We start from the raw sequence: 27751 nt of genomic DNA, 5'->3' as shown, positions 1-27751 counted from the left end.
GACATGTCAGATGACACCAAAAAAAGAGAAAAGAATTTGAGTATGTACAATAGAATAATAAATGTGTAAGAGATTATGCTTCAACCGATGAAGATTTACTATGTTCAAAGCGGCCCTCATTGTCGTTCCAGCTAACCAATCGCTGCATCGTACTTTTAAATGACAGAGAAGAGAGCCAATCACGTAGCAGAAAGGGCGGGACTACGGGACGTAAAGGCGTCATTGACGAGTGGCGTCCTCGTTGTTTAGAGAGGGGTGACTCCCCGACGCTGTGTGTTGCTTAATACAAAATTTAAACTTTCTTTTAGGAACTTCACGACTCGCCGGCGGTTGAACATAACTCGTGGACATCGGTGTCCGTCTTCGGTTGACATTGGTCCTCCAGCTGCTTCGTATTTGACAGCCAGACCGGGATTAGGGATTTGACACTGACTAATATCGTAGTTAGCATATAGCAGCTAACTCCTTTCCGCTTATCAGCTGCATCAGCGTTGTATGTGCGGCAATAACATGTCGGCGCCTCTACCTGCCATTGTGCCTGCTGCCCGGAAAGCCACTGCTGCGGTGAGTTCATCGGGGACAACCAGGGTTTACCAGGGCTGCTGCTCGTTATTAGCAAAAACATTCGATGTGCTATACTGCAGTGGAATATTGGAATGACGATTAAAAAAAATAAAACCCTACGGTGGTAATGTCGTTGTGCTTAAGGGTTGTTTGCTAATCAGTGAACGTTATTAATGCATTAATGTAATTAAACAAGGCATATTTTTTGTACATCTTGTTAGGGCTGCAATGATTAATGGATTATCAGTTGATTACCGAGTTAATTGTCATGCGTCTACATCTTGCCTGTCAACAAAACACTCCCTTACAACCTGGAATGTTTGAAATAAATAATTGTAAAATGTTCAAATGTTTAAATTAAAGTTAACATGTAGATCTACCGCTAATGATTATATTTTCATAATTGAGTACTGCAGTATTGTTCTGAGGGACCAATTTACTTTTTGCTGAAGAGGAAAAGCAGTGTTACCCTCATTTACAGCCCAATTATCCTAATTTAGCTGCTAGAGAATAAAGTGGTAGAAGATGGATGGATTGTGTCCCTGCCTGTGATAATAGGTCTGTTTTATTTTACAGGTGATATTTCTGCATGGCCTAGGTGATACTGGGTACGTGAGAACAGCGTTGTCTATTTTTTATTTGTGTTTTTACTTAGTTTTTTCTTTGTTTTGCAGATTTGTATGAGTAATATACTCACATGAGTGATGACTCTGTTCATATTGTTGGTTAAGACTTGATCCAAATGGTAATACACACGTGACATAGTAGTTTGCAGAGTAATTGCATCAAACTTCACTTTTATCAGCTACAACTGTCCACGTTATGTCATCAGTAATCTAAAACATCCTATATTTTTATCCCACTAAACATTATTAGTACTTTTTCTACTTTATATGTATATTTTTGTTGCATTCCTTTACTCGCTCTACAGTTCTTCACCTTTAAATGACTCTACCTTAAGTGTTGTGATGTCTGTTTTGACAGGCATGGCTGGGCGGAGACTTTCGCAAACATCAGGACACCACATGTGAAATACATCTTTCCACATGCGTACGTATTCACACCAGCTGTAACATCACAGCAGAAGTGTCTGCAGGTCTTGCAATATGAAAAGGGAAGTCGGATTAGTTGAACCAAGGTGCTTCACAATCGAGGGAAAGAAGTATTTAGTTCAATGCTTGATTTGGTTTTCTGGTTTTTCAGCCTCTTAAATGGGAACATTTTTATACACACACTGCTTTTACAGTTATTAGTGCTTCTGACCCATGTGTTTCGCAATAAATCAGTTGTACATATAGTAATGTTCAATTTTTATCTGTGTGCTTGTTGCTATGCTGTTTTACAGCTTTGTTATCGACTGGTATTGCTAACAACAGTTAGCTCGGGATATGTTTACGTCTGTATTTTGCTGAGGAAGTTACCACACAAGTATTGAAGTTTTGATACCTAGCCCAAGAAACCGGTATTTAATGTTGCATTTCATGTTCTCTTAATGATTTCAGTCCCACCATGCCTGTTACCCTGAACTTTGGAATGAACATGCCTTCTTGGTAAGTGTCAAATTATTTGAACATAATAAAAATGTGGAGGATGTCGCATATATATACCCTTGTGTTTCAAAAAAAAAAACACAGCTGCAAAAATGTGAAGTCCAGGAAAACACTGCACCCGCCGTCAGACCTGTTTTTTCATTCATAGGTTTAATATCTACGGACTGAGCTTCGATGCACAGGAAGATGAAAGTGGCATTAAAAGAGCTTCAGACAACAGTACGTCAATAAAACTTAAGTTTGTTCTTGTAAGGGACGTGCATCGTTTTTATATTAACAGGTGTGTTTTGATGATGTCCACAGTAAAAGCCTTGATTGACCAAGAAGTGAAGAATGGAATACCATCAAACAGAATTATGCTGGGAGGCTTTTCACAGGTAAGTGTGGCACATTCACACCTTTTCCATACGTAGTTGTCGATTTTCCTTTCAAGGAGAACACACTTTGCCAAATTGACACCATGTTCTACTGTTAAATCCTTAGGAAATATTTACTGATGACATAAGTGAGAAGTAGAGACCCATTTTCCTGTATGCATCCTCAGAGCTATATAATTATTATGTTATAGGGTTCGTTTTATGCCCGCAGTCTATTCTCATACAAAGCTTGACAAACAAGCCACATACCGAGCAGCCCACACCCCGCCTACTGTTCTCAGTCGAAACGCAAGCCTCACTCAGGGCTTTACCATTCCAAACTGTCCCTTGCATATGTTGGGCACATTGTAATTTTGTGCAGCCCCAGCTCTGCAGCATCACATTGATCTTCAGAGCTGCACATGAACAGAGATAAATAGATGAAGATAAATCTCAGAATAAAAGAAAACCGTGTCAGTTGGGGCTTTTTCATGAAAGAGGTGAAACTACATCCATCCTGTGCTGTTCACTTCTCCTTTGCTTGCGGTGTTGGATTTGAATGATGGATTTCGGGGAGTTGTCTGTTTTTCCAGGGTGGAGCCTTGTCTCTGTACACAGCTTTGACAACTCAGCAGAAACTTGCTGGAGTGGTTGCACTGAGCTGCTGGCTTCCTCTCCGCAGCTCCTTCCCTCAGGTAATGCCGTGGATGTTCACTTGTCTTAATGCATATCCTTAAGTGGGTAATTAAAGATGATATAAAATATGTACAACGTGCATTTAACTGTTACTCCAATCCCAATCGACTATTATGCACAGCCACTTCCTGGTTTTCTATAAGCCAGGATGACTATTTCCATTAAGCTGTCAGCCAAAGATGCGGAGATGTTATACTGTCGGTGTCTGCAGAAAGCAGCAGTGTTCACTGTTCACAACTGTCCCACCCTTTAGAGCAGCAGCTGAGAATGATCACAAGATGTCAATAACGGACTATAAAAACAAATGAGAATGTATTTTTTGAATATGCTGGCTGTCGATAGAGGAATTACCACCTTTCTCTTGAAGGTGCCGAGCTGGCAGAATACAAAGTCCAAGTTACAGGTTGTACCATTGTTATCAGTGAAGACACATTGTGATCTTTTTATGACTCGGTCTAATACATTTCTCGCATATAGTACCTTTAAATACTCCTTAAATAAAGTAAACGTCTTTAATTATTTTTTATTTCTTCAGAAATTCAGTGTGTTGTCAAGGTCATAGGCCACCATAAGAGTTGCTGTGTTAGCAATGCTATAATGACTATAACAGTATCACTACTTATCAATCACATCCAGAAGGTTTAGTTTTAAAATGACACAGTTTTCAGAAGAAAACGGCTTCTCTAGGTTAAAAGTGAAACTGAACCCTCTCAGCCCACATCATGGCATTGTTTCCATATCAGAAACAGGGCAGAGCGGCTTCAGAAGTAGTGTGACCTACCCTTACACTGGAACAATAACATAACCCTGAATCTCGTAAACTCAGAGTGGAATGTTGTTGATTAATGTTATTGTTAAAAACCTGTGTTTGTCCTATTGTATTATATAAATATCTGCTGTTAAAAAGGTCTATTACACCAGTCCTTCAAGACATCCTTGAACGTTACATATACATGTTGTATGAGTTAATCTCCTTCAGTTTGCTTATATATAAAACCAGCTTTCAGTTGCATCATGCCAATCCAGACACCAATGATAATTTTACAGACATAAACACGACTTTTGCACTGTGTACATATAAAATGTCTAAATGTTTGTTTTATTGTGAACTATTCCTTTGATTGAATTAAGGGTAAGGGACGGCCCACCGCCAAGTCCCTAATCTATTATAATCAGATAATATGAATAATCCTAATCTCTTCTATTCTCAGGCAACTGCAGACTGTCCTAACAAGGACATGCACGTGTTACAATGCCACGGCGATGCCGATCCACTGGTTAACCAGTCTTTTGGCAAAATGACAGCAACCATGATGAAAAGTCTCATCAGCGAATCAAATGTCACCTTCAAGTCATATCAGGGTCTGTCTCACAGCTCGTGTCCAGAGGTCAGTTTTGGAGAAATCTAATTTTCACCCTCCGTCTCAGCATGAACTTGGTGTTTTATATCCTATATATATTTGCTTTCTGTTGCAATTCTCCTGCAGGAATTGGTGGACATCAAGCATTTCATAGAGAAGCAGCTTCCTCCCATCAGTGACGAATGATCTCGGAAGTATCCGCACAACCGCATGGCGTCATCAGAGTCTCGTGAGGGGAAACTGACGCACATGTGACTCTGTGGACTCCAGGAACCACCGACTTACTTGACAATAAAACCACGCTGCTACTCCTAAAGCCAGGCAAGAACAGAAGCAGCTACACGTTAAACCCGGGAGAGCCATCGACTCAAAGATGCTGCATCCTGACCTGGATCCACACGATGAATCTCAGTATTTCAGTAGAGTGACTTCAGTTGCTTCGTTGACACAAACCAATAATATCTGCAGGAAACACATGTACTGGAATAACTAGGGCTATACCGTTTGGTTTGATTCTTACAATCTTAAAATAAATGGCTTGTTGCTAATTTTTCTTAACCAATGTTGTCTATTTTATTAGTACTGGAGTTTATTTGGCGATTAATTAAATGTTGTGTTTTACATTTCAGTAATTTAAATATTAAAACAATTGTCATTAAAACTAACACAAAGACCTCAGTGGGTGTTGTTGGTATTTTTGACAACACAAAATAGTATTGACCACGGTTAAGACGGTCAGTAAGACACTGAATGTTCAGTGGAGTATTCCAAATTGAGTTAGAGACAATTTGAACCCATTTATACTTTTAAATCAGATTACAATGTCCTATTTTGAGTTTTGACTTCAATAAGTATAATAAGACTGTTCTGTGAATGTAATATTCTCTTGGCAACTTCTGTAAACCTACTGGAAATAATGTCTCGGATCAAAAAATTAAATATATCTCAATCTCAACACAAGTAATCAAAGTGACATTTAAAGGGTTAAAATCCTCAAAATGATTGCATGTTTGTTAGTTTTGAGCGGGGCTATGTTGGTTCAGATTTTATGCAGAAAAAAAATAATCTGTTAAGTTTTAGTAGAAGCTTTTTTGGAAGTGGACATTTTTGTCCTTAATGACTTAAAGGTGAAGTAAGTAGTGACATCTAGAGGAGAGGCTGAAATGTACAACAAAGAACTGCTCCTCTGCTCACCCCCTCCCTTCCCTGAGCGCTATGGTATCCTCAGCCGGTCAAATGTCGTCCTCGTAGTCTTTCTCCGTGGTGTGGGCATACGGTTAGGTACTGGTGTTCCTTTATCCGCTGTAAAATACGTGTGGTCCTCCATTCTAAACGCGTAAAAAGTTCAGCTCGGGACTTCCGCTACAAGTAAAGCGACGCTTGATTTGTTCTCTCGGGTTTGTCCTTACAGGCTCCAATAGAAACATTGCGTCTCGTTGCTAACAGTGGCTATGCAACAGCGGCCCGTGACCATGTTATTTTACATGACTTTTTGAAACGCTACGAAAATGAATCGAAAACTATTATACAGCGACTAGACAATGCAGGACCACATAATATGTATAAAAAAGTGGATTTTGGGTTATATAAACCCATAAATACTACGCAGTGTCCCTTTAAGAAGGTAGTAAATTTGAATAATAACACTACAATGACATCCACTAATCAAACTGGCATTTTAAAGGTTAATATCCTCAGTATTGAGCAGGATTTAAGTTTTTTAAGAGATTTATTTAGAAAAAAAGCTCCAAAAATATTAATAAGCAAATGTTTTAGCAGTTTTTTGGAAGTGGATATTTTTGTCCTTAATGACTTAAGAGGTTAGTTAATGAAGCTGAAGCCTGAGGGTTAACATTGTGCTTACAAGTGTGATTTTCACGACACAAGACGACGGAAACGACATACGATTGTGCTTTATTTGTGAGAATTCAAAGAGCTATTTCACACAAATTCCTTTTTAAATACACAAATATATCAGTGGTCTTGGTCGTGTGTTCCGTTTGTTTTTCCCTGTTCTGTTTAAATGAAATATATTCGGACTAATATATCACAGTATTGAAACACATAAACGATCTATTCCCCGGGTTATCAGCTCGCTGAGATGTAAAAATGTTTTTTTTTTTTTTTTTAATCTTTGAGAAGAGCTGAAAGCACCAACATGTGAAGTCATTGTCGCACCACTCGTGTTAGACTGAAGGTGCTAGTGTAGAGGATCTTATTCCAAGGCACTTTCCTTCTTCTTCTTCTTCTTCACTTACTGTTAAATAACTACTAGTTTCTACAAGAACTGGATATGCATTAAGGCTCACAATATACCTAAATACAAATGCAGTGTCCACAGATGCATGCGTTCCCTTTATTTATTTATTTATTTTTTAAATAAGGTAGAAAAGTGCAATGTCAAGCGCTAGGGAATATATAAAAATATAGATATGTTCTCAAACAAGTAACTGATGCTGCACTGAGCGTTTGTTCTTGTTTGCTCCGAGGGTTTTGGTAAGCTAATCATGGGTAAATAAACAGCACTTACAGCTGGATAAAGACTGGTGTTAAGAAGTGTTCATTTTCCTGTCCGTCTTTTCTCTAAATAGCAGTGACTCCTAACAGGAACACAACAACTCCTCGGGGTAAGGGGGACGCATGCGCCGTTTCTATTAGTTTTTTTTTTTTTTTTTGTGAAAAGCTAAGTGTGTGGCAGTGTCGGCGTCTTATGGCTCGGGGGGAGGCTCCTGCAGGCTCTTCAGCAGGTCCGTGTACGTCAGAGAGTTTACGAAGCGAGGGTACGAGTCTCTCTGCATCAGCGTGTAGATCTGCTGCTGGGCGTCCTCGAACGTGTGCGAGGTCGGCTCCAGCATGTTGCGGTTGATCACTTCTCGAACGCGCGAGTCCAAGCTGACCTATAGAGGCGACAAAAAGAAAATCTTTATTGTACACGTGTTGCGTCCAAAAACACAAGTTGCGGCTTCCATCCATGACCCTTGACCTTTCAGTCTAGTCAAAAATGAACTATTGTGCCAAATTTGAAAGGATTTTCCGTAACATTTTAAATTATGGAACACATTCACCATTAACTAGGTGCTTACTAACATATAGAAGTTGCATACTAGCCCTTTATTAGTAATCATTAAGCACGTATTAACACCCAAGTTATTCTACATAACCTTATTCTACCTCTATTACGACATGAATTAAGATTTTTCCTACATAAGGTGTTAATACGTGCTTAATATTTACTAATAAAGGGCTAGTATGTAACTTACATACATGTTAGTAAGCACCTAGTTAATGGTGTATATGTGTTCCCTAATCTAAAGTTTTACCAGATTCTCTAAATTACACATTTACAAGACCTGTAAATTAGAGGTGGAGTCCAGGCACCGCTTAGCAGTTAGCTCCGTTAGCTGTGTTAGCTCCTTTAGCGCCGGTTAGCACGCCTACAGTCGAACTGGAGCGGTCTGTTTATTAAAGGAAAAGAGCAGTGCTACAAATAACCAGCGTACCCGTGCACTGCGTATGTGTGCCTCTGTTTTTAAAGTTTAGCGTTACTTTAGAGACTAATTTTAACTATCAAGAGTCACGTAAACATTACGTCACGCGCGTCTTTATCCGGTCAGTCTTCATGGAAACGGCGTCAACGTTAACGCATGACGCGCTAACGTGCCCACAGCTACTGTAAATATAATATCAATAACTTAAAATGTGCATTATGTAATAAATCTAAAACAACTGGCCATAAAATCCTCCTAATATGTCACAGAGACTCAGGAATAATGTTCATAAAGCAAACCAACAACAACAACAGTACAGACAAAATATTCGCATTAAAAAAAATGTTTTGCGGACTGAAAATCATGTTTATGTTTTGAAATCATGTTTTGGCATTTTAGCGCCACCTACCGCCGTCTACCAGTCATTGCAGTCAGTAGAGTCTCAGCTGCCGAGCAACCACGGGTTGCCAGTTACGTCTGAGCTACAATGGCGGAGAAAACGAAAACCTAAAAGACCTCTGTATTTTTGAATTTGAGTGTAGTAACCGTTTTTGGCCACATTCTTACATATGGCGCCTTTAAAGCATTAAACACATCATATATAAAGAACGGTAAACAGGACATTAAGGCATACATAAATAAATAGTTTGAGTGTCCCAAACGAAACAGACCTCATAGTTTTGACCAACAAAGCAGTTTTATGTGTTGTCGGAAACGCTGTGCCACATGTTCAATTAAAAGACTATTAAATCTATCACCTGCCATTTTGATTATGAATTAGTCCATTGAAAAACAAAATTACCCATTTCAGCTCATTGAATGTGAATATTTTCTCACGTTTATGAGAAAAAAAATCACCATTATATGATATTAAATTGATTACGCCAGGAAAAATAATGTAAACATTAGCCGGTTCCTTTACAACATTTAAGAAGCTGAAACCATTAGAGGCCCCGGCTCATTTCCTTTTTCAGTGTCTCTGATCAGCTGCAGTGACATAATCCAGTTACTCCATGACTAATTTTGTGCACAATAACCACTGTAACCACGTGATCTCGTGCGGTCCTCTCGGCACTAATGTCCTGCCTTATTGAATCACCTCTTTGGGGGAAAGGATGGAGACGAAGTCCTCGTAGATTTGTCGGACTTTCTCCTCCACCACAGTCTTGTTGGTCTCCTTCTTCAGTTCCTCGCAGGCGAGCCAGAACATGATGTTTTCCTCGCTGAATTCCGTCCGCAGGTACTGCCTAAAGGTGGCGCGTCCTGCCGCGCTTTTCATCACCCTTTCAAATGACATGGACCAGGAGTTGGCGTCGTCCAGAGTGGCCTTTGGGCTTAAAAACAAATATTCGTCGTCATTTAGGAAAGTAAAAAGACTGCGATTTTTTTGAATGAAGGATTTGCCCTTTAATTACCTTTCTTCACAGTTAGTTATTGCCTCTGTCCTGCGTTCAAATCTCTGAATTGTCTCGTCTTCATTCCTAACAGTCAAACTGCAAGAAAACAAAACAGCGTGTATTTAAAATAACGTAAGTTAAAGTGCCTAAAATGTCAGCTTGTCCTTGAAAAAGCTTGAATTTAAAGGTTAAAAATTGAAAATGAGTGTATTTCTTTCACAGCAAATACCCATCTGACTTCATATTTCACTTAGTAGATTCAGGATTTTGGCTGCTTGTAGCATAATACCGTCTTATTTTGAATATGTGTGTATTCCTGTAGAAAATATGTAGTTTATCACAGCTGTAAAGTGTTGGAAAAATATGAAATTGGACCTTAAAAGTGCTTCAATTTGACCACAGAAAGGGTATTGACAGTGCTAATTAGAACCATATAACGTTCTTCGTAGGAGAACCCTTTTTTGGCTCCAGGTAGAACCTTGGAACCCTTTTGGAGGGTTCCACCAAGAACCCTTTTAAACCCCTTTATTCAGGAAAGGGGTTTTAAAGGGTTCTCTGTATCAAAATGGTTCTTACTGGAACCATTAGTGTTACCAAGAACCCTTGAAAAACCCTTTCTTCTGGGAAAGGGTTTTTCAGAAGCAAATGATTCCAGGCAGAACCTCAGCCCTTGTAGAAGAACCCTTTTGGAACCCTTATTTCTAAGAGTGTACGTCTTTTTGAACTTGCTGTGTTCATGTGGTCACTGAAGATCGTTAATAGGGTTGGAAAAATTGGAAAAATACAAACATTTCCTCTTAACAAACCCTGGTTATTATTATTAGTACAACTTTTCGTCTGTAGTTTCTGCCTCTAAAGATCCTCCAAGTGAAAAAAATTGATTTTAAGCTATAAAACACGATATATTCCAATTATTTTTTGAAAGAAATTGGGTTTATTTTGCCACAAAGTACAAATTTCAGTCTAAAAACCTGTTGTTTTTTTGTTTTTTTTACCCTTTTTCACCACGTCACACTTTGACCTAAACCCCGTGTGCCGAACATGTTGTTTGCTCCTGATTCAAATGAGCCCACAGCAGATCGGGCACGATCCACTGGGGAAATGTTTGCATATTTAGTTAAGTGTGTCAACTGTCCACCTGGTCCTGTGGGGGATCACAGTGCATAATTAAAAATGTTCCCAACACCTGATGTAGCAGCTGGCTGTAGACTAATTGGTTGAGGTGAGTGGCCGCTGTGAGCCGTCCCATCTGGGAATGTGGCCGCTGTAGCCGCGCGACAATGAAATGAAATTGACATAGACGTGGAGACGAAAACCTTTTACTCATCCCCAGTGGAGTGAATTAACTCGGGCCGCGTTCCGCGTTCACAACAGGTTAGTTGTGCTCAGAGGAAACGCGTGATAATTCCAAAACAGATTACGGGCCCTCAAGCCTCCTTCTAATGAAGGCCCAACGTTGGTCACAGGACCGCTGCGAGTCTGTTTTTGTGGCATCACGGCGAGGCCTGAACACATGTCAGGATGAAGTTACATCCTCTTTGAGGAGCTGTGAGTGACATCTTTGTTTCATGCAACGGCCGAAAAGCCCAATTCCCTAACTTTTTAGTGTATATAAATCTAGATTAATCCTCTTTTGACACTTCATTTGACACTTATTTTTATATTTCCCTTTTTATGTTTTTTTTTTGCGATCTTATCTTATGTTGTTATTGTTATTTTTGTACTTTATTATTGTAATTTTTGCAATTTTGGAGAAACCTGGAACAAGAAGTTCTATTTCATATTATCTTATCTTAATCTTAAACCAGTCTATGGACGGATCCAGCAAATGGACAAACTATCCTGCGTGAAAATACGACAGCTGTTTATGAGCTAAATTATGACTGACCCGTTATTTTATTAAAAAAAAAAAAAAACACTATGTGAGTTTAAGAAAAGACTGCACCTAAAGTTAGTCGCTAAGTCCACTTATTATAAGCGACTTTGGGCTTCTTTTTCTGTGAAGATGCTTAAAGTATTGTAATAGTAGCAGGTTTTATAATAAGGGCTTGTTGCTAAAGTGTAGTTGCGTATTTGGGCTTGTTCCCAACTCCGTGAGTTGCAGGATAGTTTGTCCATTTGCTGGATCTGTCCACAACCTGATTCTGTCCATTGTCCACCCCTCAAAAAATGTCCATCTGGACTCTCTTTTTGTTGCTTATTCTAACAATAAAAGGGCCAGAAAATGTCCAGCCCATTTTTTCCAGAATAACTTTCAGCAACTGGCAGTTATTTAGAATTTACTGCATGTTAAAATAGTGTATTTACAATTTAAAATGAAGAAAAACAAAACATTTAATTAAAAAAACACTGTATAAAATAACATATGTTTGTCTTTGTCTCAACGCACAATTTTTCCAACTCTCCTTTCCTCTCTGGTGACATTGATTTGCCAGCTTCCTGCAACAGCGCGAGTGAAATTACCGTAATAACCACACGTTGCCTTTGACGTGCAACTTCTCAGCTTTCAGAAACTGTTGCAATTTTTTCCCGATAGCACAAAACCGTCGCGTGATTACGGTCACGCAAAGTGCGCTTTGCGCGGGGTTAAAGGTTAGCAGACCCCACCGGGATCCCCCTGCGTCTCTCGGGGCCACGTGTCTCTCACTTCCGGCCCTGCGTGCAACTGTTATGTGCGAAGTGTTACCAGGAGCAGCTACAGCAGCAGCACCAGCAGAAGCAGCAGGCGTTTGAGGCGTTGGTAGGGGTGTTTCCCATTCTGTGACGCGTGTGGAGGACACTGACAGCTGCTTCCTGATGAACCTGCATCTGTCTCTTTCGCATCTCCTGCCGCTCTGAGCCCATGGACTACGAGGGGGGAGAGAGAGAGAGAGACCACAGTGAGGAAGAAGAGGAGGAGGAGGTTTTACTGGAAGATTATGCCGCATTAAGCCAGAGCATCACAGTCCAAGGAATCACACACAGATTAAAGATCTGACAGGAGGCGCGCAGATTAAAGGAGGCCTCATCTTCCAGTCGAGGGAATTAAATCTGCAATAAAATGAATAAGTGAAACTGTAGTGGCAAACTTCAACTTAAACGATTAGTTGTTGACAGGACTCGTATGTCCATGTGCTGGTTTATAGTTTTAACAGGAACAAACCCTAGCACAGCTTCTAACACACATGCTGTGAGCCGGGAATGTGTGATCACTAAATATTCTCCAGCATAAACGCATCATTCTTTTCCCTTTTTTAGTGCCGTCGTTTAACTCCTTTAACTGTTCACACTGTACCATAATAATGCTGCACACATTAGCACGATACCAACATCTTCAAATGTGCAGTGAATCTTGTGGAACGTCTGTGTGAACGCATGACGTCCACTCATGTGCAGAGAAACCTCCATCGATAATCATCAGCTACTGTTTGTTTTTGAACTACAGAAGCAACTGCAGTGACACACGTCTGCTGAGGAGTGAGGAGCAACATCTCTCCATCATCATCTCCTCCTCATCTTTCCTCTGTCTCCTCCTTATCATCATGATTTCTCCTCATCATCTCTCCTCCTCCACCTCATCACCTTCTCTCCTCCTCATCATCATGATCTCTCATCCTCATCTCTCCTTCTCCTCATCATCATCTCTCCTTCCTCCTCATCATCTTCTCTCCTTCTCCTCATCATCATCTCTCCTCCTCCTCATCTCTCCTCCTCCTCATCTCTCCTCCTCATCTTCTCTTCTCCTTATCCTCATCTCTCCTTCTCCTCCTCACCATCTCTCCTTCTCCTCTTCCTCATCTCTCCTTCTCCTCATCCTCATCTCTCCTTCTCCTCATCATCATCTCTCCTTCTCCTCATCCTCATCTCTCCTTCTCCTCATCAGCATCTCTCCTTCTCCTCATCCTCATCCTTCCTCCTCATCATCTTCTCTCCTTCTCCTCATCATCTCTCCTTCTCCTCATCCTCATCTCTCAATCCCATCCTCACCTCTCCTTCTCCTCATCATCTCTCCTCCTCATCTTCTCTCCTTCTCCTCATCATCTCTCCTTCTCCTCATCATCATCTCTCCTTCTCCTCATCCTCATCTCTCCTTCTCCTCATCATCATCTCTCCTTCTCCTCATCCTCATCTCTCCTTCTCCTCATCATCATCTCTCCTTCTCCTCATCCTCATCTCTCCTTCTCCTCATCAGCATCTCTCCTTCTCCTCATCCTCATCCTTCCTCCTCATCATCTTCTCTCCTTCTCCTCATCATCTCTCCTTCTCCTCATCCTCATCTCTCAATCCCATCCTCACCTCTCCTTCTCCTCATCATCTCTCCTCCTCATCTTCTCTCCTTCTCCTCATCATCTCTCCTTCTCCTCATCCTCATCTCTCAATCCCATCCTCACCTCTCCTTCTCCTCATCATCTCTCCTTCTCATCATCTCTCCTCCCCCTTAATAATCTCTCCTTCTCATCATCTCTCCTCCTCATCTCTCCTTCTCCTCATCCTCATCCTTCCTCATCATCATCATCTCTCCTTCTCCTCATCCTCATCATCTCTCCTCCTCATCCTCATCTCTCCTCCTCATCCTCATCTCTCCTCCTCATCATCATCTCTCCTCCTCCTCCTCATCCTCATCTTCTCTCTTCCTCATCATCCTCATCATCTCTCCTCCTCATCATCATCCTCATCATCTGTCCTCCTCCTCATCATCTCTCCTTCTCCTCATCATCATCTCTGCTCCTCCTCCTCCTCCTCATCCTCATCCCTCCTCGTCTCTCAGTGAAGGATGAGCAGCAATGATAGCGACAAGGCGTTACTCCTGGACCGCAGCAATCGCATCCATCAGTCGCATCCTCCGGAGTACGTACACACACACACACACACACACACACACACACACACACACACACACACACACACACACACACACACACACACACACACACACACACACACACACACACACACACGATGGTCGATTGAGCCTAAAGGAAGCAGCTTGCAGCCATTTATAGAAGCATAATGAAGTCATTTGATCGGGAAAGCTGATAATTTACAGATTTTTTTTTTTTTGTCTTTCGAGGACCAGAAAAAACAACAACAACAAAAAAAAACAAAAAACAAGCAGCAAATCCGCAAATACACACAGCGCTTTTCTCATGTTCATGTGTTCATCATAAGGTTTGCAGGGAGAGATGCTCCAGCTCCAGCTCCACTGTGGATGCAGAAAATCATCCGCCTTTTCCTCCACAAATAAGCTGCAGTTTCCATCAAAAACATCACATTATATCAATATTTTTTTTCCCCCTCCGACAAACAGACGCGTTTAAAGCAAACAGACATGAACGTGTACTCACTGTGTCACCATGAATGCCACAATACAGGTGATTCTTTTTTTTTTTCTATTTGCCTCGATCACATCCCTCTGCCTCGACTTGACACAAGCCAGATGGTTTGTTTTGTGCGCATGCGTCTGTGCTGCGAGTGTGAAAAGATTTCTCTCCTCTCTCTCTCTCTCTCTCTCTCTCTCTCTCTCTCTCTCTCTCTCTCATTCACACGCATGCATCATGGAATTAATTAGCTTTTCACTTGGTAAACTTTTTATATATATATATATATATATATATATTTCACCCTCAAGCTGCTTATAAATACATCTTTTATAGTCGTATGTATCTTATATATTTACCTCTTAAACACATTCTTTATTATATATTTATTTTTAAATACATATATTAATATTAATACATATATAGTGATGTTTCATAATAATAACACATTCGCTCTAAACACGCACAACATCCGCAGAAATCTTCCATCTGCAGAGAATTCCCCTTTATATCAGTACCACACGTGTCCACCAGAGGGCAGTGGTGATCCGTTTCAACGCGCTGTGCATGGTCATTATTGTGATTATTATGATGTTTTGGTGTCCATTGAACTCCACTAATTAACATATTTTCTCAATGACATCATTAATCAATGAATACATTAATTAATTGATCAAAAATGATTGACAAATTGATTGATTACGGTATTTCATGCATTATATTCCAATGAGAAATATTTGCTCTTCGGACCACAGTGTTTTCTACAGTGACATATACAAATACACAGTACAATAATGTAATATATGTATGTTTTTTTTAAATGTTTATTTATTGACATTATTTTCCAATTTAGATACAAAATCTCTTCTTCCAGTGGAGTCCTGTTGGTCAAGATAGCAGAGACAAAAAAAAACTATTTCAGATAACGGAAACTCAGACAACAGATTAGAATATAAAAGCTAAAAGGAAGTCGTTAAACAGAGACATAATAAAAGCAAAGTGCAGACGTAAACAGGCCCTGTCAACAAGATCCTCAACCCGAGCCCTCTCAGAAAGATGTGAGTATAAACAGTGCATGGTTGGGAGCTACTAATAAATGTAAAAATGATAATTGAAACTAAATTGATTTTATTGTTCCCACAGGGACCTTTTTTTTCTTTCTTCTTCTTCTGCAAAGGACGTCTACTGTAATTCACAGAATATAAAGTAGCAGAATAAGGGAGATTAATAATGCGCCCATAAAATATTCATTAAACGACCTGACATTAAGCCTAAAAACACAGTAAGAAACCAATTAAAACCGATTATTCTGTCAAATCTACTGGCGCATATTCATAAAAGAAGCACGTTTAAATGGGTTTTTTAAATTAAATCGCACTATAAACTCAATTAAGCCGAGTTATCTTAATGACGAACACTTTAATGAACACTGTTTTCCTAATGCTCTGACTCTTTTTGTTAATAAACTTAAAGTGATCGGGATTTACAGAGTCGCTGAATGCACCTTTAATTTTCTATATATTCCTATATTCCAATATACACACACACACACATATATATATATATATATATATATGTATATATGGATATATTCCTATCTCCTGAACACACACAAAGTGGTGGAAAATGAGTACAATTTCATATTCCTGTGTCAGATCGCTGAGATTATCCAGTGAAGCTGAAGCTGCAAATATGACTGTGGGAATATGTTGAATGGTGATTGCAGCAGAGGAGACCCATCCTCTGTGTGTGTGTGTGTGTGTGTGTGTGTGTGTGTGTGCGTGTGAATCAGCCATAAAACAAAGTCAATACACACAAGTCTTTCTGTCCGAGCCTCACAGTAAATCAGGCGTCCTGTAGCCGTACAGTGATCTTTGAGAAGGAATTGCCTTTTTAATGGAGCCTGCTCTCTGGTGAGAAAACTGTTTAGTGTGATCTACAGCCGCGGGAACATAGGGTTTAAGCACATGTGTGAATCATTCCCTGCTTCTCTCAGTCAGTCAGCAAAAAAAAAAAAAAATAATCCACCTGTGCTTCACCTGTGCGTCACACCATGTTTAGCGACTCCCGGCGGAGTCACACACTCACTAAAATGTGAAGTTACGTTTCGCTCTGCCTATCATATCTCCCTGCTCACTCAGTCTGCAGCCCGGATTCTTCACAAGTCATTACACTCGACTTTTTGCGGTGAATAAAAACCTTTATAATGAACTGAGGCTCAAAAGTAAAACTCATTTTGGTGTCGTTTAAAACACAGCCTGCGTTGTGTTAGTTGTGTTCTGTGAGGCACAGTGGGATTTTCCTAATGACTATTTCATCTCTGATTTAATGTCTTTTTTTATATGATGAAGCGTCTCTCTCTCTCTCTCCCAGCAGAGTGAGAGGGAGGCAGAAGTGGCCTCAGGGGCTCGACTGCTGTGCACAGCAGGACTCTTGAAGGGTGAGGTCACCTGGATGGTGTCCCCGGGTAAATCGCATCGTCTCCTGACACACTGAATTGATTTAGGTGTTTTCTCTTTCTCTTTTTACTCTCATGCGTTTAAAAATTCTACTCAGTGGTGAAGGATGAGCTAATTTTTATGGCATAAACGAAATTTTACCGATGCAATTTTTTTTCCTATTTTAGTTTTATGTAAACACAGAAGTCTTGTATAAAGTACCTTAAAGGGATACTTGAGTAAAAGTACAAGTTTGTTACCAGAAAATGACTTTAGCAGAAGTCACTGGCCATAAAATCCTCCTAATATGTCACAGAGACTCAGGAATAATGTTCATATAACAAACTGAACTAACCAACAACAACAGTACAGACAAAATATTTGCATAAAAAAAAATCTTTTGCAGACTGCAAATCATGTTTTGGCATGTGGCGCCACCTACCGCCGTCTACCAATCATTGCAGTCAGTAGCGTCTCAGCTGCCGAGCAACCACGGGTTGCACAGTTACATCAAAAAACGAAACCTAAAAGACCTCGGTATTTTGAATTTGAATGTAGTAACCGTTTTTGGCCAAATTCTTACATATGGCACCTTTAAACATCTTAAAGCAGGGGTGTCAAACTCATTTTCACTGAGGGCCACATCAGCATAATGGTTACCCTCAAAGGGCCAGATGTAACTGTCATACAGAATAAATGTAACTAAATATAATGTAAAATAAAGGTAACTACTCCGTAACATATTGCTAAATAACTTTCTGTATTTATTACTTATTCAATTTCACTCGTCGCATGTACATGTACAACGATACACTGCGATCTAGTGGCCGTGCCGTCACTTTGCGGGTAATGCAATCGCCATGCATTGTGGGAAATGTGGTTTATGGTCAACGCACGCCTTAAAGCAGCATAGACCTATTTTAACACAGATTTTTAAGACCAATTAATCACTTGAGGGCCACATAAAATGACGTGGCGGGCCACATCTGGTCCCCGGGCCTTGAGTTTGACACGTGTGTCTTACAGTATATGACATTTACTGTACTGTGTTTAATTAGTTGCTTTGGAAACCAATGCTTACTAACCAGAAGAGAACGTAACAACTAACTCATTTGACTAATGTATTACAGTATTTACACACTCATGCCTCTCACCCACTGTCAGCTGAAATTAGCTTCAAGTCGCCCTGAGACCCTTAAAGGAAAACAAGTATTGACCATGGATAATTGATTTTCTTTAAGTGTCGAGGTGCAGCTGAATGGCTCTGAATGAATGGACCTAGAACAATAGACAATAGTTTTAGGTTAGAAAAACCCAGCAGAGACCAGGATTTTGTTGTGTTTTGGTGCTGGTCTATGATGGTCCACCAGCATCATTATGTTTGTCTTTACTGGTCTATGCTGGTCCACCAGTTGGTTTATGCTTAAACTAGCACCTCACCAGCATAGACCAGCATGGAAACTATGCTTTTTCATGACTGGTTGGCACTTGCTAGATCGGTGTTTCTCAATCCTGGTCCTCGAGGACCCGCTGCCCTCCATGTTTTAGATGTTTCCCTGCTCCAACACACCTGATTCAAATAGACACCTCGGCAGCAACCTCTGCAGAAGCTTGATAACGACTCATTCATTTGGAATCAGGCGTGCTGAAGTGGTCGGAAACCCGACTTTGTTAAATCACAACAAACTGCAGCTCACGTGTGAGGACAGTGTCCCTCTGAGAATGAATTACAGCCTGATGTCGAGAGCAAAACGGAAAGGAAACTGGCCCTGACAGTTGTCATTGCGAGGAACTGGGCACATCACCACCGCCATCATTCTGACACTTTAATCTTCATGTAATGAGGAAAACTTTGGAGAGTTAAACACAAAAGTTCCATCAGTCCAGCAGGCGTTCACTGAGAACATCATCACCACCATCCTTTGCAGCAGGGAGGTGAGATCATGATGATAAATATTACCTTTAATATGACATTAAACTTTCATTTATTTCAGTGTTTTTGGATTTAAAATGTATTTCTTCCATGTGCTCTTTCTTCATCAATTGAAGAGTAGATAACGGTGTAGATTCCCCCCCCCCCCCCCCCGATGTGCCATTTTATTAAAAATCACGCTGTGATGACAGCCTCAGTTCTTCATCCAAGAGAAATCAAGCGATGCACTATTTCATCCAAATGGCTCTTAGCCGTGATGAAAGGAAATGGCCATGAAAGGATAATACTCTGCATAATTTGGACAGGAAATACACAGAATCTGAATTTGCTTTGTTTGCGACCTCATGCTAAGACTTTAGGTGACATGACTCTCACCTCATCAGTCGACACAATCAACCACATATACAAATTTAATTAAATGTTAAATGCGACCAAACAAATGCAATCAGATCCTTTTTATATGACACAGTTTAGCTCAGTATCTGGCATTTCACCCCCTTGATTGGAGTCCACCGGTGTCAAAATTAACCCTTTAAGTTTCAGGTTTGCTGAAGTTGGCACAGCGTGGGCAGGGGACAAAATGGAAATTAGTTGTCCGGATGGACAAAATTGCAGTGCACTAAAGTGTCCTCTTGATTAAAATGGAGGCCAGATAAGGTCATGTAAAAATATACTAGACCAGAGGTATCAAACGTGTTTAATTTGATCTATATTTGACATTAATTGATTTATTTTTCATCATTAATATTTTTTTTTTGTGAATTACACATTGTTCCATATCAAAACAAACACTTTTATTTTGAAATTCTGTGAAAATATCATCATTAGATCATCGAGCTATGGCCATAGTCAGACTAAGACAATAATCAGCAATCAGGCAACTTGCCGAGTCCGAGTATACACGCAGAGGAGAAAATATAATTATTTGCCATATACGTCTGACTCCGCCTCTGTAGGTGGCGCTGTATCTCTTTATAAGCTTTGTACGTATTGAATCAGTTTCCTGTTGACCTTTACGTCACAGAAAAACAAAAGGCAAACGGTGAGATGGATCATGCTGTGGTTCTGTATGTTTTGTACCTGTGATAATTGTCAAATTTCCAAAAGTGGGTCTCCTCCATTTTTTTTTTTTTTCTTCTTCTTTTCTGGCAGGTTATACGTCGTCTCCTTCAACTTCTGGGTCAAAGACTGGGAAGGAAATGTTGGTGCAAAACGCCAAGTCTGACTCCAGTCCGACTCCAGTCCAACTCCAGTCCAACACCAGTCCAACTCCAGTACGACTTCAGTCTCACTAAGCCATTATCCAGGTAAGTTAGTCCGACTAAGACGAGCATGATTTTAGCCAGACTAATGTGTTTACATCACATATAGAAAACCGAAACTATTGTCTTAGTCCGACTACAATCAGACATTTAACATGTATGTAAACACATTGAGTTTCCCAGAAGCTGAAGACTGAAGACAAAATGTTTACTTAGAGCTTATTGGAGAGTAGGAGTAGATACAATTGGGGTTGTGTTGTCCCTCTTTCGAGCTTCTGCCATTAAAAGCCTGGCCGCATGCGTTCTGAACAATCGGCACACGATTCAAAGAGCCCTCGTTAAACTGCAGTGATCTAATCTGGACGAAACAAAAGCAGGAATAATCATCTCCAGATCTGAGCGTCACGCAATTATCTTTAGTGTTCCTCAGGTGAGAGAAGCAGCTTTTGTCCAATTGCCTTGAATGGTTCTCCAAGGGCATTGATTTAGAAACACAAAGGTTTTTACTATACATACACTGAGTGTGTAGTATGATTTTAAATGTTTGGCCCATTGCTGATACTGTACATCCCACATTTAAAGGTGCCATATGTAAGAATGTGGCCAAAAACAGTTACTACATTCAAATTCAAAATACTGAGGTCTTATTGGTTTCATTTTCTGACGTAACTGGCAACCCGTGGTTGCTCGGCAGCTGAGACTCTACTGACTGCAATGATTGGTAGACGGCAGTAGGTGGCGCCACATGCCAAAACATGATTTGCAGTCTGCAAAATATTTTTTTTAATGCAAATATGTTGGCTGTACTGTTGTTGTTGGTGAGTTCAGTTTGTTATATGAACATTATTCCTGAGTCTCTGTGACATATAAGGAGGATTTTATGGCCAGTTGCTTTAGATTTATTACATAATGTACCTTTAAAGCCGCTCTTTTAACATATACACACACTCGCAGTGTGACAGCAGCGTAACACAATGCAACACAGTGGCCCTGCAGTCAGAGTGCCTGTGATTTCTGCTCCTCCCGAGGGAAAGAGTTCTGTAATGAGAAGCACAGAGAGCAGGTAATGGAGTGACGAGGAGGTATTTCATATTCACGCCTCATTCACTGCTAAACAAAAACAGAATCCACCGAAACGTCTAAAAAGCAATCTGGTGAAAGAAAAAAACAGAAGAAAAAAAAGCGACAACTCAATCATAATAAATAAATTAACTTTTTTTAATCCTCATTCTCAAAGGTCAGTGGAATTATTTGTTGGATCACCGTGTGGTTTTCTGGTGACATCTCAATCATAATAACAGTAAACTCCCTCGGTGTCTCATGCATCCGATGCAGAGATCTTTAGTCACACTATACGTCTTGATGTTTTCGGCAGTGGCTGTCGAGGCGGCTGCTGCTGCTGCTGCTGCTGCTGCTGCTGCTGCTCGCTGTTTCCAATGTTTGTCTGGGAGCCAGTAAAGGTTTTATGTTCTCCCTCCTCCATTACTCTGTTTCAACTCATCTCCTGTGGACAGCAGTGTGGAAAAAAACACGGCAACTAATTAGAGATCTCTCAGGAATGGAAAAAAAAAAAAAAAAAAAAAATCAAGGTTGGGAGAAGTGGAATATGTTCCCCCCCTACTCTGAAGAAAAAAAAATAATTGGACTGAGACAGTGATGGCATGCTAATAAACTGCGGCACTAAGGCAGTAAAGAGAAGGAGCCGGTGTCTCTCTCCCTGTAACTCCATCAGTATTTGTCCAAGATCAATCTGCTTTGTGAGATAATTAATGTAAAACAACCTCCTGTGTTATCACAAACTGCATGTGGTGAGAAATCCTTCAAATCCCCCTGTGGAGATAGTAGCACGTACTGTGTATATACTGTACATACTGTACTGCAGCGGTAACAACTAGTGTTAACAGAGGAAAGACTTGACAGTATATGTATAAAATGTATGCCAAATAGGCTTATTTTGATATTTTAAAATAATGATACATATTTAAAAAAAAAAAAAAAATAATAATAATGGGCCAATATGATACTATGATACAGTTGCGATCAGTATTGGTCCGATATTGGTCACTGTCAAAGTCACTGGATCGGGTAGATAAATATGTAAAATACTATACAATTACAACACTCAGGTTTGTAATATTGTCACGTACTAGGGTTTTTCATACCGGTGTCAGCAGGTACTCGTACTTTTAATATGGGTATTGACAGGGACTTGTTTTTTTAATTCACGTATTAGCGATATTGGTATCGCTAGGTACTCAGGTTTGTGATATTGGTAGGTACTCAGGTTTGTCATATCGGTATTGGTAAGTCCTCAGGTATTGGTCGGTACTCAGGTTTGTGATATCAGTATCGCTAGGTCCTCAGGTTTGTGACATCGGTAGGTACTCAGGTTTGTGATATCATACATGAATAGGTGGTGTCACGCCATCCCCTCTGAAAAAGATAAATGCAAGGAAGTGAATCAAGCTTAAGGCCAAAGTGATGGATTTCTTAGCTAACACTCGATATCAGCATTGCTGTTTGCAATAATCTTTACACAACAGTACGTGATCAGTTCTTCTGACTATGCCAATATTCAGCATGTGTCAATTATGTATAAAGTGACGTTAAAATCAATCCACTCACATCCCGTGACATAAACTCGTTCGGTGTGTTTAGCCCCAGGTATTTAATTGGTGTTGTTAGCATGTATTTGCTCACATGTAGCATCCTCTTTTCCCTGCAGTGTCGAGCAGTTGGTAGAGCTGAAGTTCACCACAGAGTGCAGGGGTTCTCAAAACTTTTTACACCACCTGAGAAAAGGTTGAGCTAAGGCTGTGTTTGGGTTTGATAGTTTGTGCTTTTCAAATTCCCTTTCATCCATTTGCTTCTGCCGTGCCCAGAGCAAAGTCAGCCTGCACGCCGATGCTGTGTCATCAGTTATTCTGCAACACGTAGAGCTGCATCTTTGTGTCATTTCAAGCGCCCACAGCAAAACAGGTAGTTTTCTCCCCCTATAGTTTGTTTATAACAAGATGCAGAAGGATTCTGTACACAAATCATTCCCCCGCTCCGCGGTGTCCTACAGCACCACAGAATGTCTATAATGACACAGAAACAGCTTTTATGTACCTGTGTGATTTCAGGTTAAAGCAGTGTTTTTCATCTCAAGCCATTTTGCAGCAAGCAAGATAATAGGTTTTGCACCCCCCCCCCCCCCCCAGAAAAAAGGCACAAATAAACAAATTATTTGTCAATTTTAGAGGTCCCCATAGAGGAGGCTGCTCTCTGCTGCTTTCTGAATCAATTTCCTTCCATTTACTGATCCTCAAGAGGGTAAAGCACAAATTAACTGGTCTTAGGTGAGGTAAAGGTGCTGTGGCTGTGGCTGAAGTCAGTGAAGTGAAAAAAACTAAAACTGTGCCGCAGTGTTTTAGGATGAGCTGCTGATGTGACTCAAGCTGCTCAGAAGGAAATAAGAAAACGAGGATTTTTGAAGAATGACCTCTTTGTATTCAGGATATGAGTCACGATGATTTCTCTTAAAAGGGTCATTTTCTTAATACTTAAATGTGGAAATTGGCTTCTTTTTTTCCCCTCGTTCAGAATCTCTGTTGTTTATGGTTTATTTCTAATTTAAATTGGGGTTTTCATTAACATCTCGACAATACACTCAACACTGAGTGATTATAACCACAATATTGTGCATAATGAATGTGGTAATTTATTTATTTTTCTTTAACAAAAACTTTTCAGATTTTCCAACTTAAGTTGTTTGTGTTGTTTGTTAATTATCCAAATTACTAAGATTGTATTGTGTAGTATTATTATAATATTTAGGGACAATAATAAACACATATTAACCTAAAAATATCTTCAACCCAAAATACTTTAGCCCAGACCATGTCATTATATTTTTCCTTAAAAGTCACTTGTCACAATAGCATTGTCTTTCCCCAAAATATATTTATTTTTTAAATTATTTTTTAAGGTGATTTAAAGGCACATACGAATAAAAACACAGCAAATATGTTTATCCATTATCACGGATATGGGCATTGAATTTGGACAGACAATAAGATACCATTAGTTACCCATAGTGCATAATTACTTGAATAAATGAATAAAGTGTGTTTTAAATGCATTCCGTGATTTTAGACATAAATTGACATAATACACTAACTGCAGCATTTAAGAAAAACAAGAAAATGTGTTATGAGTGGGTCATGAACACATGATTTGCACATAATTACGGCTAAATTAATAATTTTCTGGTTTAAGTTGATGTGAAGCTCATCCTGTAGACAAATCAATTTCAAAGCAGGGATACAGGATTACTGGACTGTGGTTGACATTATTTGCAGAGGTGAATAAAAGGTGACGTTGACAATCGAGCGCTGCAGCATCTGATCTAAGACCTTGTTTCTTTAACTTCTTTCCTCCGTCAAACGATAAAGTCTCCGCTCACTCCAATAAGGCTGTAATCGAGCAGCGGCCGCGAGCTCTCGGTCACTCTCTTGTTTGCCCAGGTCATTTAAGTGTGGTGGGGGGGGGTCGATGATGTGGGGATGAGTCAGAGCTGGAGCTCGGCTCAGCAAACACGAGCGCGATGAAACTGGAATGAAATGGCAGATTTTCACAGAGTTTACTCTGAGGTCACACAAATGGCGCCACGAGCCGAGCAAACCCCGGGGCCTCTAAGTCAATTATTAAAGGTGTTAAAGAGACAAGGCGACTACACAAGTTTGTCGTGAGACAGGGATGTTTGTTTTATTTAGAACAATCGATGTTCACTGCGGCGACAACGACTTCTGCCTAACATGATCTTTAATGAGCTTGAGCTACCAGTAAAAGAGAGAGTAGATATAAATGAAAAGCAATCAATATGATATGATAAAAACCTCTCCATTAAAGCTCCCATAGAGCGCACATATGTGAGTTATGGAGATCTATTTACTTGTTTTTATGGTCAAAAATCTCCTAGTTGCTGCAAACGAGCCGATAGAAATCTCTCCTCACTGAAGCTCTCATCAGCCGCGCTGTTTCAGACTGAAATCTCACCCCCAGGAGACAGAGTGTGTTGTGATTGGCAAGCCAGCGAGGGCTTTCCCAACTGTGATTGGCCAATACCTGGAAGTGACGTAATTAGCACACCAGCTATCAGAAGCGCAGCTCCCCCCTCTGGAGCGGTGGATGCACTGCTACTCATTATCAAAACATTGATTTAACAGTGTTTAAAAATAGTTTTGTCACGACTCCCCGCCGCAGTCCCTTTTACGACCTTTGACCCGGAGTCGGACCCAGAGTCGGAAGACACTGTCTTACTCTAGAGTAGAGGTGGAAAGAATATTGAATATTCTACTCAAGTAAAAGTACCACTCTTTTTGATATAGTTTTACTGAATTACAAGTGAAAGTACTGGTCTAAAAATGTATTCACGTACAAGTAAAAAAGTAGCGTTTAAAATGTTACTAAAATAAAAAATAAAATAAAGCTCCTCCGGATTGGTTGTCTTTGTGTGATGGAAGTTATTATTCGAGCTTATTTTAAATGATCTGTTTTTTACCTTTTTAAAAGCTACTTTCTTTTGTTTTTAATTAAAGGCAAACTAAAAATTATTAAAAAAAAAATACAATATGTAAACATAATGTATCAGTCAAAATGGGTCACTCACTCAGGAACGTGTAGAGATGTTGATAGATTGTCGATTTAACTTAAAAAAATAACCCAACTGTAGACTATATTTTCCAAATATACTACTGTTGTGTTATGAAAGCTATATAGCTTATAAAATATAGAACCAGTCCACGGTGGAAAAATAAAAAATAAAGAAAACTGTGGCAGCTTTTGTTCAACTACATGATTTTATTTTGGCATTTACTTCCACAGTGTGTTGATCTGTTTGCCTGGGAGTGCACTACAGTGTGATAAAAGATTCAGCCGCTGTGATTCACATTGGCGCCAGACATGTTTTTGTTTGTTTGTATTTGTCCAATTGCACATGGAGGAGAGTACAAACTGTGGCACGTGGGCCACCAGTGGTACGCAAACATCCTCTGGTGGTAAATCAGAAATACTATAAATCGAAAAAATCTGCCTCCTATGAAAAGTACGTAGCTGACTTTGCTCAGATTATAATTCACACCACTGTATTTTAATCTTAATGGTGTGACTTCAACAGGGTTTATGCAGGAATCCGGAAGTTGATATCAATACCTTCCTACCTACCAAAATATTTGAAGACCTTATCGCCACTTCAGCAAACATACATAACAAACACATATTTAACTTACAAAACAGTTTTAGTTTGCAATTAAATCTATAGAAAGGAAACATTTTGGAGTTTATTTCGTGCGATTTCCAGGAGGAGCGCGTTCATTGTTGCAAGATGCGTAACGTCGCATGCCTAACTCTGTCAAATTTGCGACTTACTGGAACGTCCCCCATGAGGACAGCAAAAGCAACAACAACCCAAAATTTAATCACTATTTCCTGGCCCCATTGCAGACATTTCCTGAAAATTTTCATCCAAATCTGTCCGTGACTTTTTCGAGTTACGTTGCTAACAGACGGACAGACAGACGTACAAACTCTGGCGAAAAACATATACCTCCTTGGCAAAGGTCAACAAAGTGCCGTACATCAGCGATAAATAAAAATGTGCTTCTCAAAATACCTTTAAGAGATACAAACAAAGGATAAAACAGACACAGGATCTGTGTATCCCCGAGGATCCAGTATTTTTAACAATCTCCTGATTGTTTCCTGTGGCGCAACCTCACGGCGTAACCGGCCTGTATGCATTTCAAGTGCTTCGTTTTATATCCATGAATCTTGAAGAAACATTGCAATCAAAAAGAGTTCTTTCCGTCCGAACATCCGCAAAGTCGACAACCTAATAGCAATTCCATCAATATTACTTAAAGACAAGAGAATCTCCCAAAGACTCAAAACCACCGCAAAGTAAAACTGAATTAAATTGAACTATCTCAGAAAAACTGATCCAACCCCCTACAAAATCTTGTTAAAACAGACCCTGAATGGTGAATGCAAAACGCTTCTAGAACCATTGGATCCGGTGATTACTTTCAGAATAGTGTCAGTCTAAAGCCTACAAAAATCTTACTTCTGCGTTTTGCTAAACCAGAAAAATATCAGTATTTGAACACATCTCCACTGAACACTCTTGTTTTTCTTCTCGTCAGGTTGAGACTTTTTTGAGAAGTCTCCTGAGGCTTTTTTAGGTTAAACAATGGACATTGAAAAGGTCAAGACACGTTACAGAAATAATAATGGATGTCGTTCCATGCTTTTATTATGAAAATATTTTCAAGAATAGCTCGCTGGATGCATATAAAAGCCCCCGCCCCCCCCCCGGCCCTTCCTCTCCTCATTATTGTCCTGGATTCTTCTCAAGTCAGTGGTTGTTT

General features: G+C 39.9%; 2 protein-coding genes across 2 annotated transcripts; one reads left to right on the top strand and one right to left on the bottom strand.

Moving 5' to 3' along the window:
* Window positions 1–259: 259 nt before the first annotated feature.
* On the top strand, window positions 260–5223 carry lypla1 (lysophospholipase 1). Its single transcript, XM_083901353.1, has 9 exons — window positions 260–564; window positions 1141–1172; window positions 1549–1614; window positions 2067–2114; window positions 2263–2333; window positions 2418–2491; window positions 3064–3165; window positions 4378–4554; window positions 4654–5223. Exons 1-9 carry the CDS (start codon window positions 496–498, stop codon window positions 4711–4713), a joined length of 699 nt encoding a protein of 232 aa, XP_083757479.1. The 5' UTR covers window positions 260–495; the 3' UTR covers window positions 4714–5223.
* A 2012-nt stretch (window positions 5224–7235) lies between these two features.
* Window positions 7236–14763, bottom strand: LOC310937678 (regulator of G-protein signaling 20-like; the record flags this gene model as incomplete). Its single annotated transcript, XM_083902005.1, has 5 exons — window positions 14737–14763; window positions 12099–12259; window positions 9431–9508; window positions 9115–9349; window positions 7236–7424 (listed from the first exon to the last, which is right to left on the bottom strand). Exons 2-5 carry the CDS (start codon window positions 12254–12256, stop codon window positions 7236–7238), a joined length of 660 nt encoding a protein of 219 aa, XP_083758131.1. The 5' UTR covers window positions 12257–12259; window positions 14737–14763.
* Window positions 14764–27751: the final 12988 nt, after the last annotated feature.

This window comes from Microchirus variegatus, assembly GCF_963457635.1.
Source record: "Microchirus variegatus genome assembly, chromosome: 15".
Lineage (NCBI taxonomy): Eukaryota > Metazoa > Chordata > Actinopteri > Pleuronectiformes > Soleidae > Microchirus > Microchirus variegatus.
Note: the sequence above shows the minus strand (reverse complement) of the source record. Positions and strands in the feature narration are given on the sequence as shown.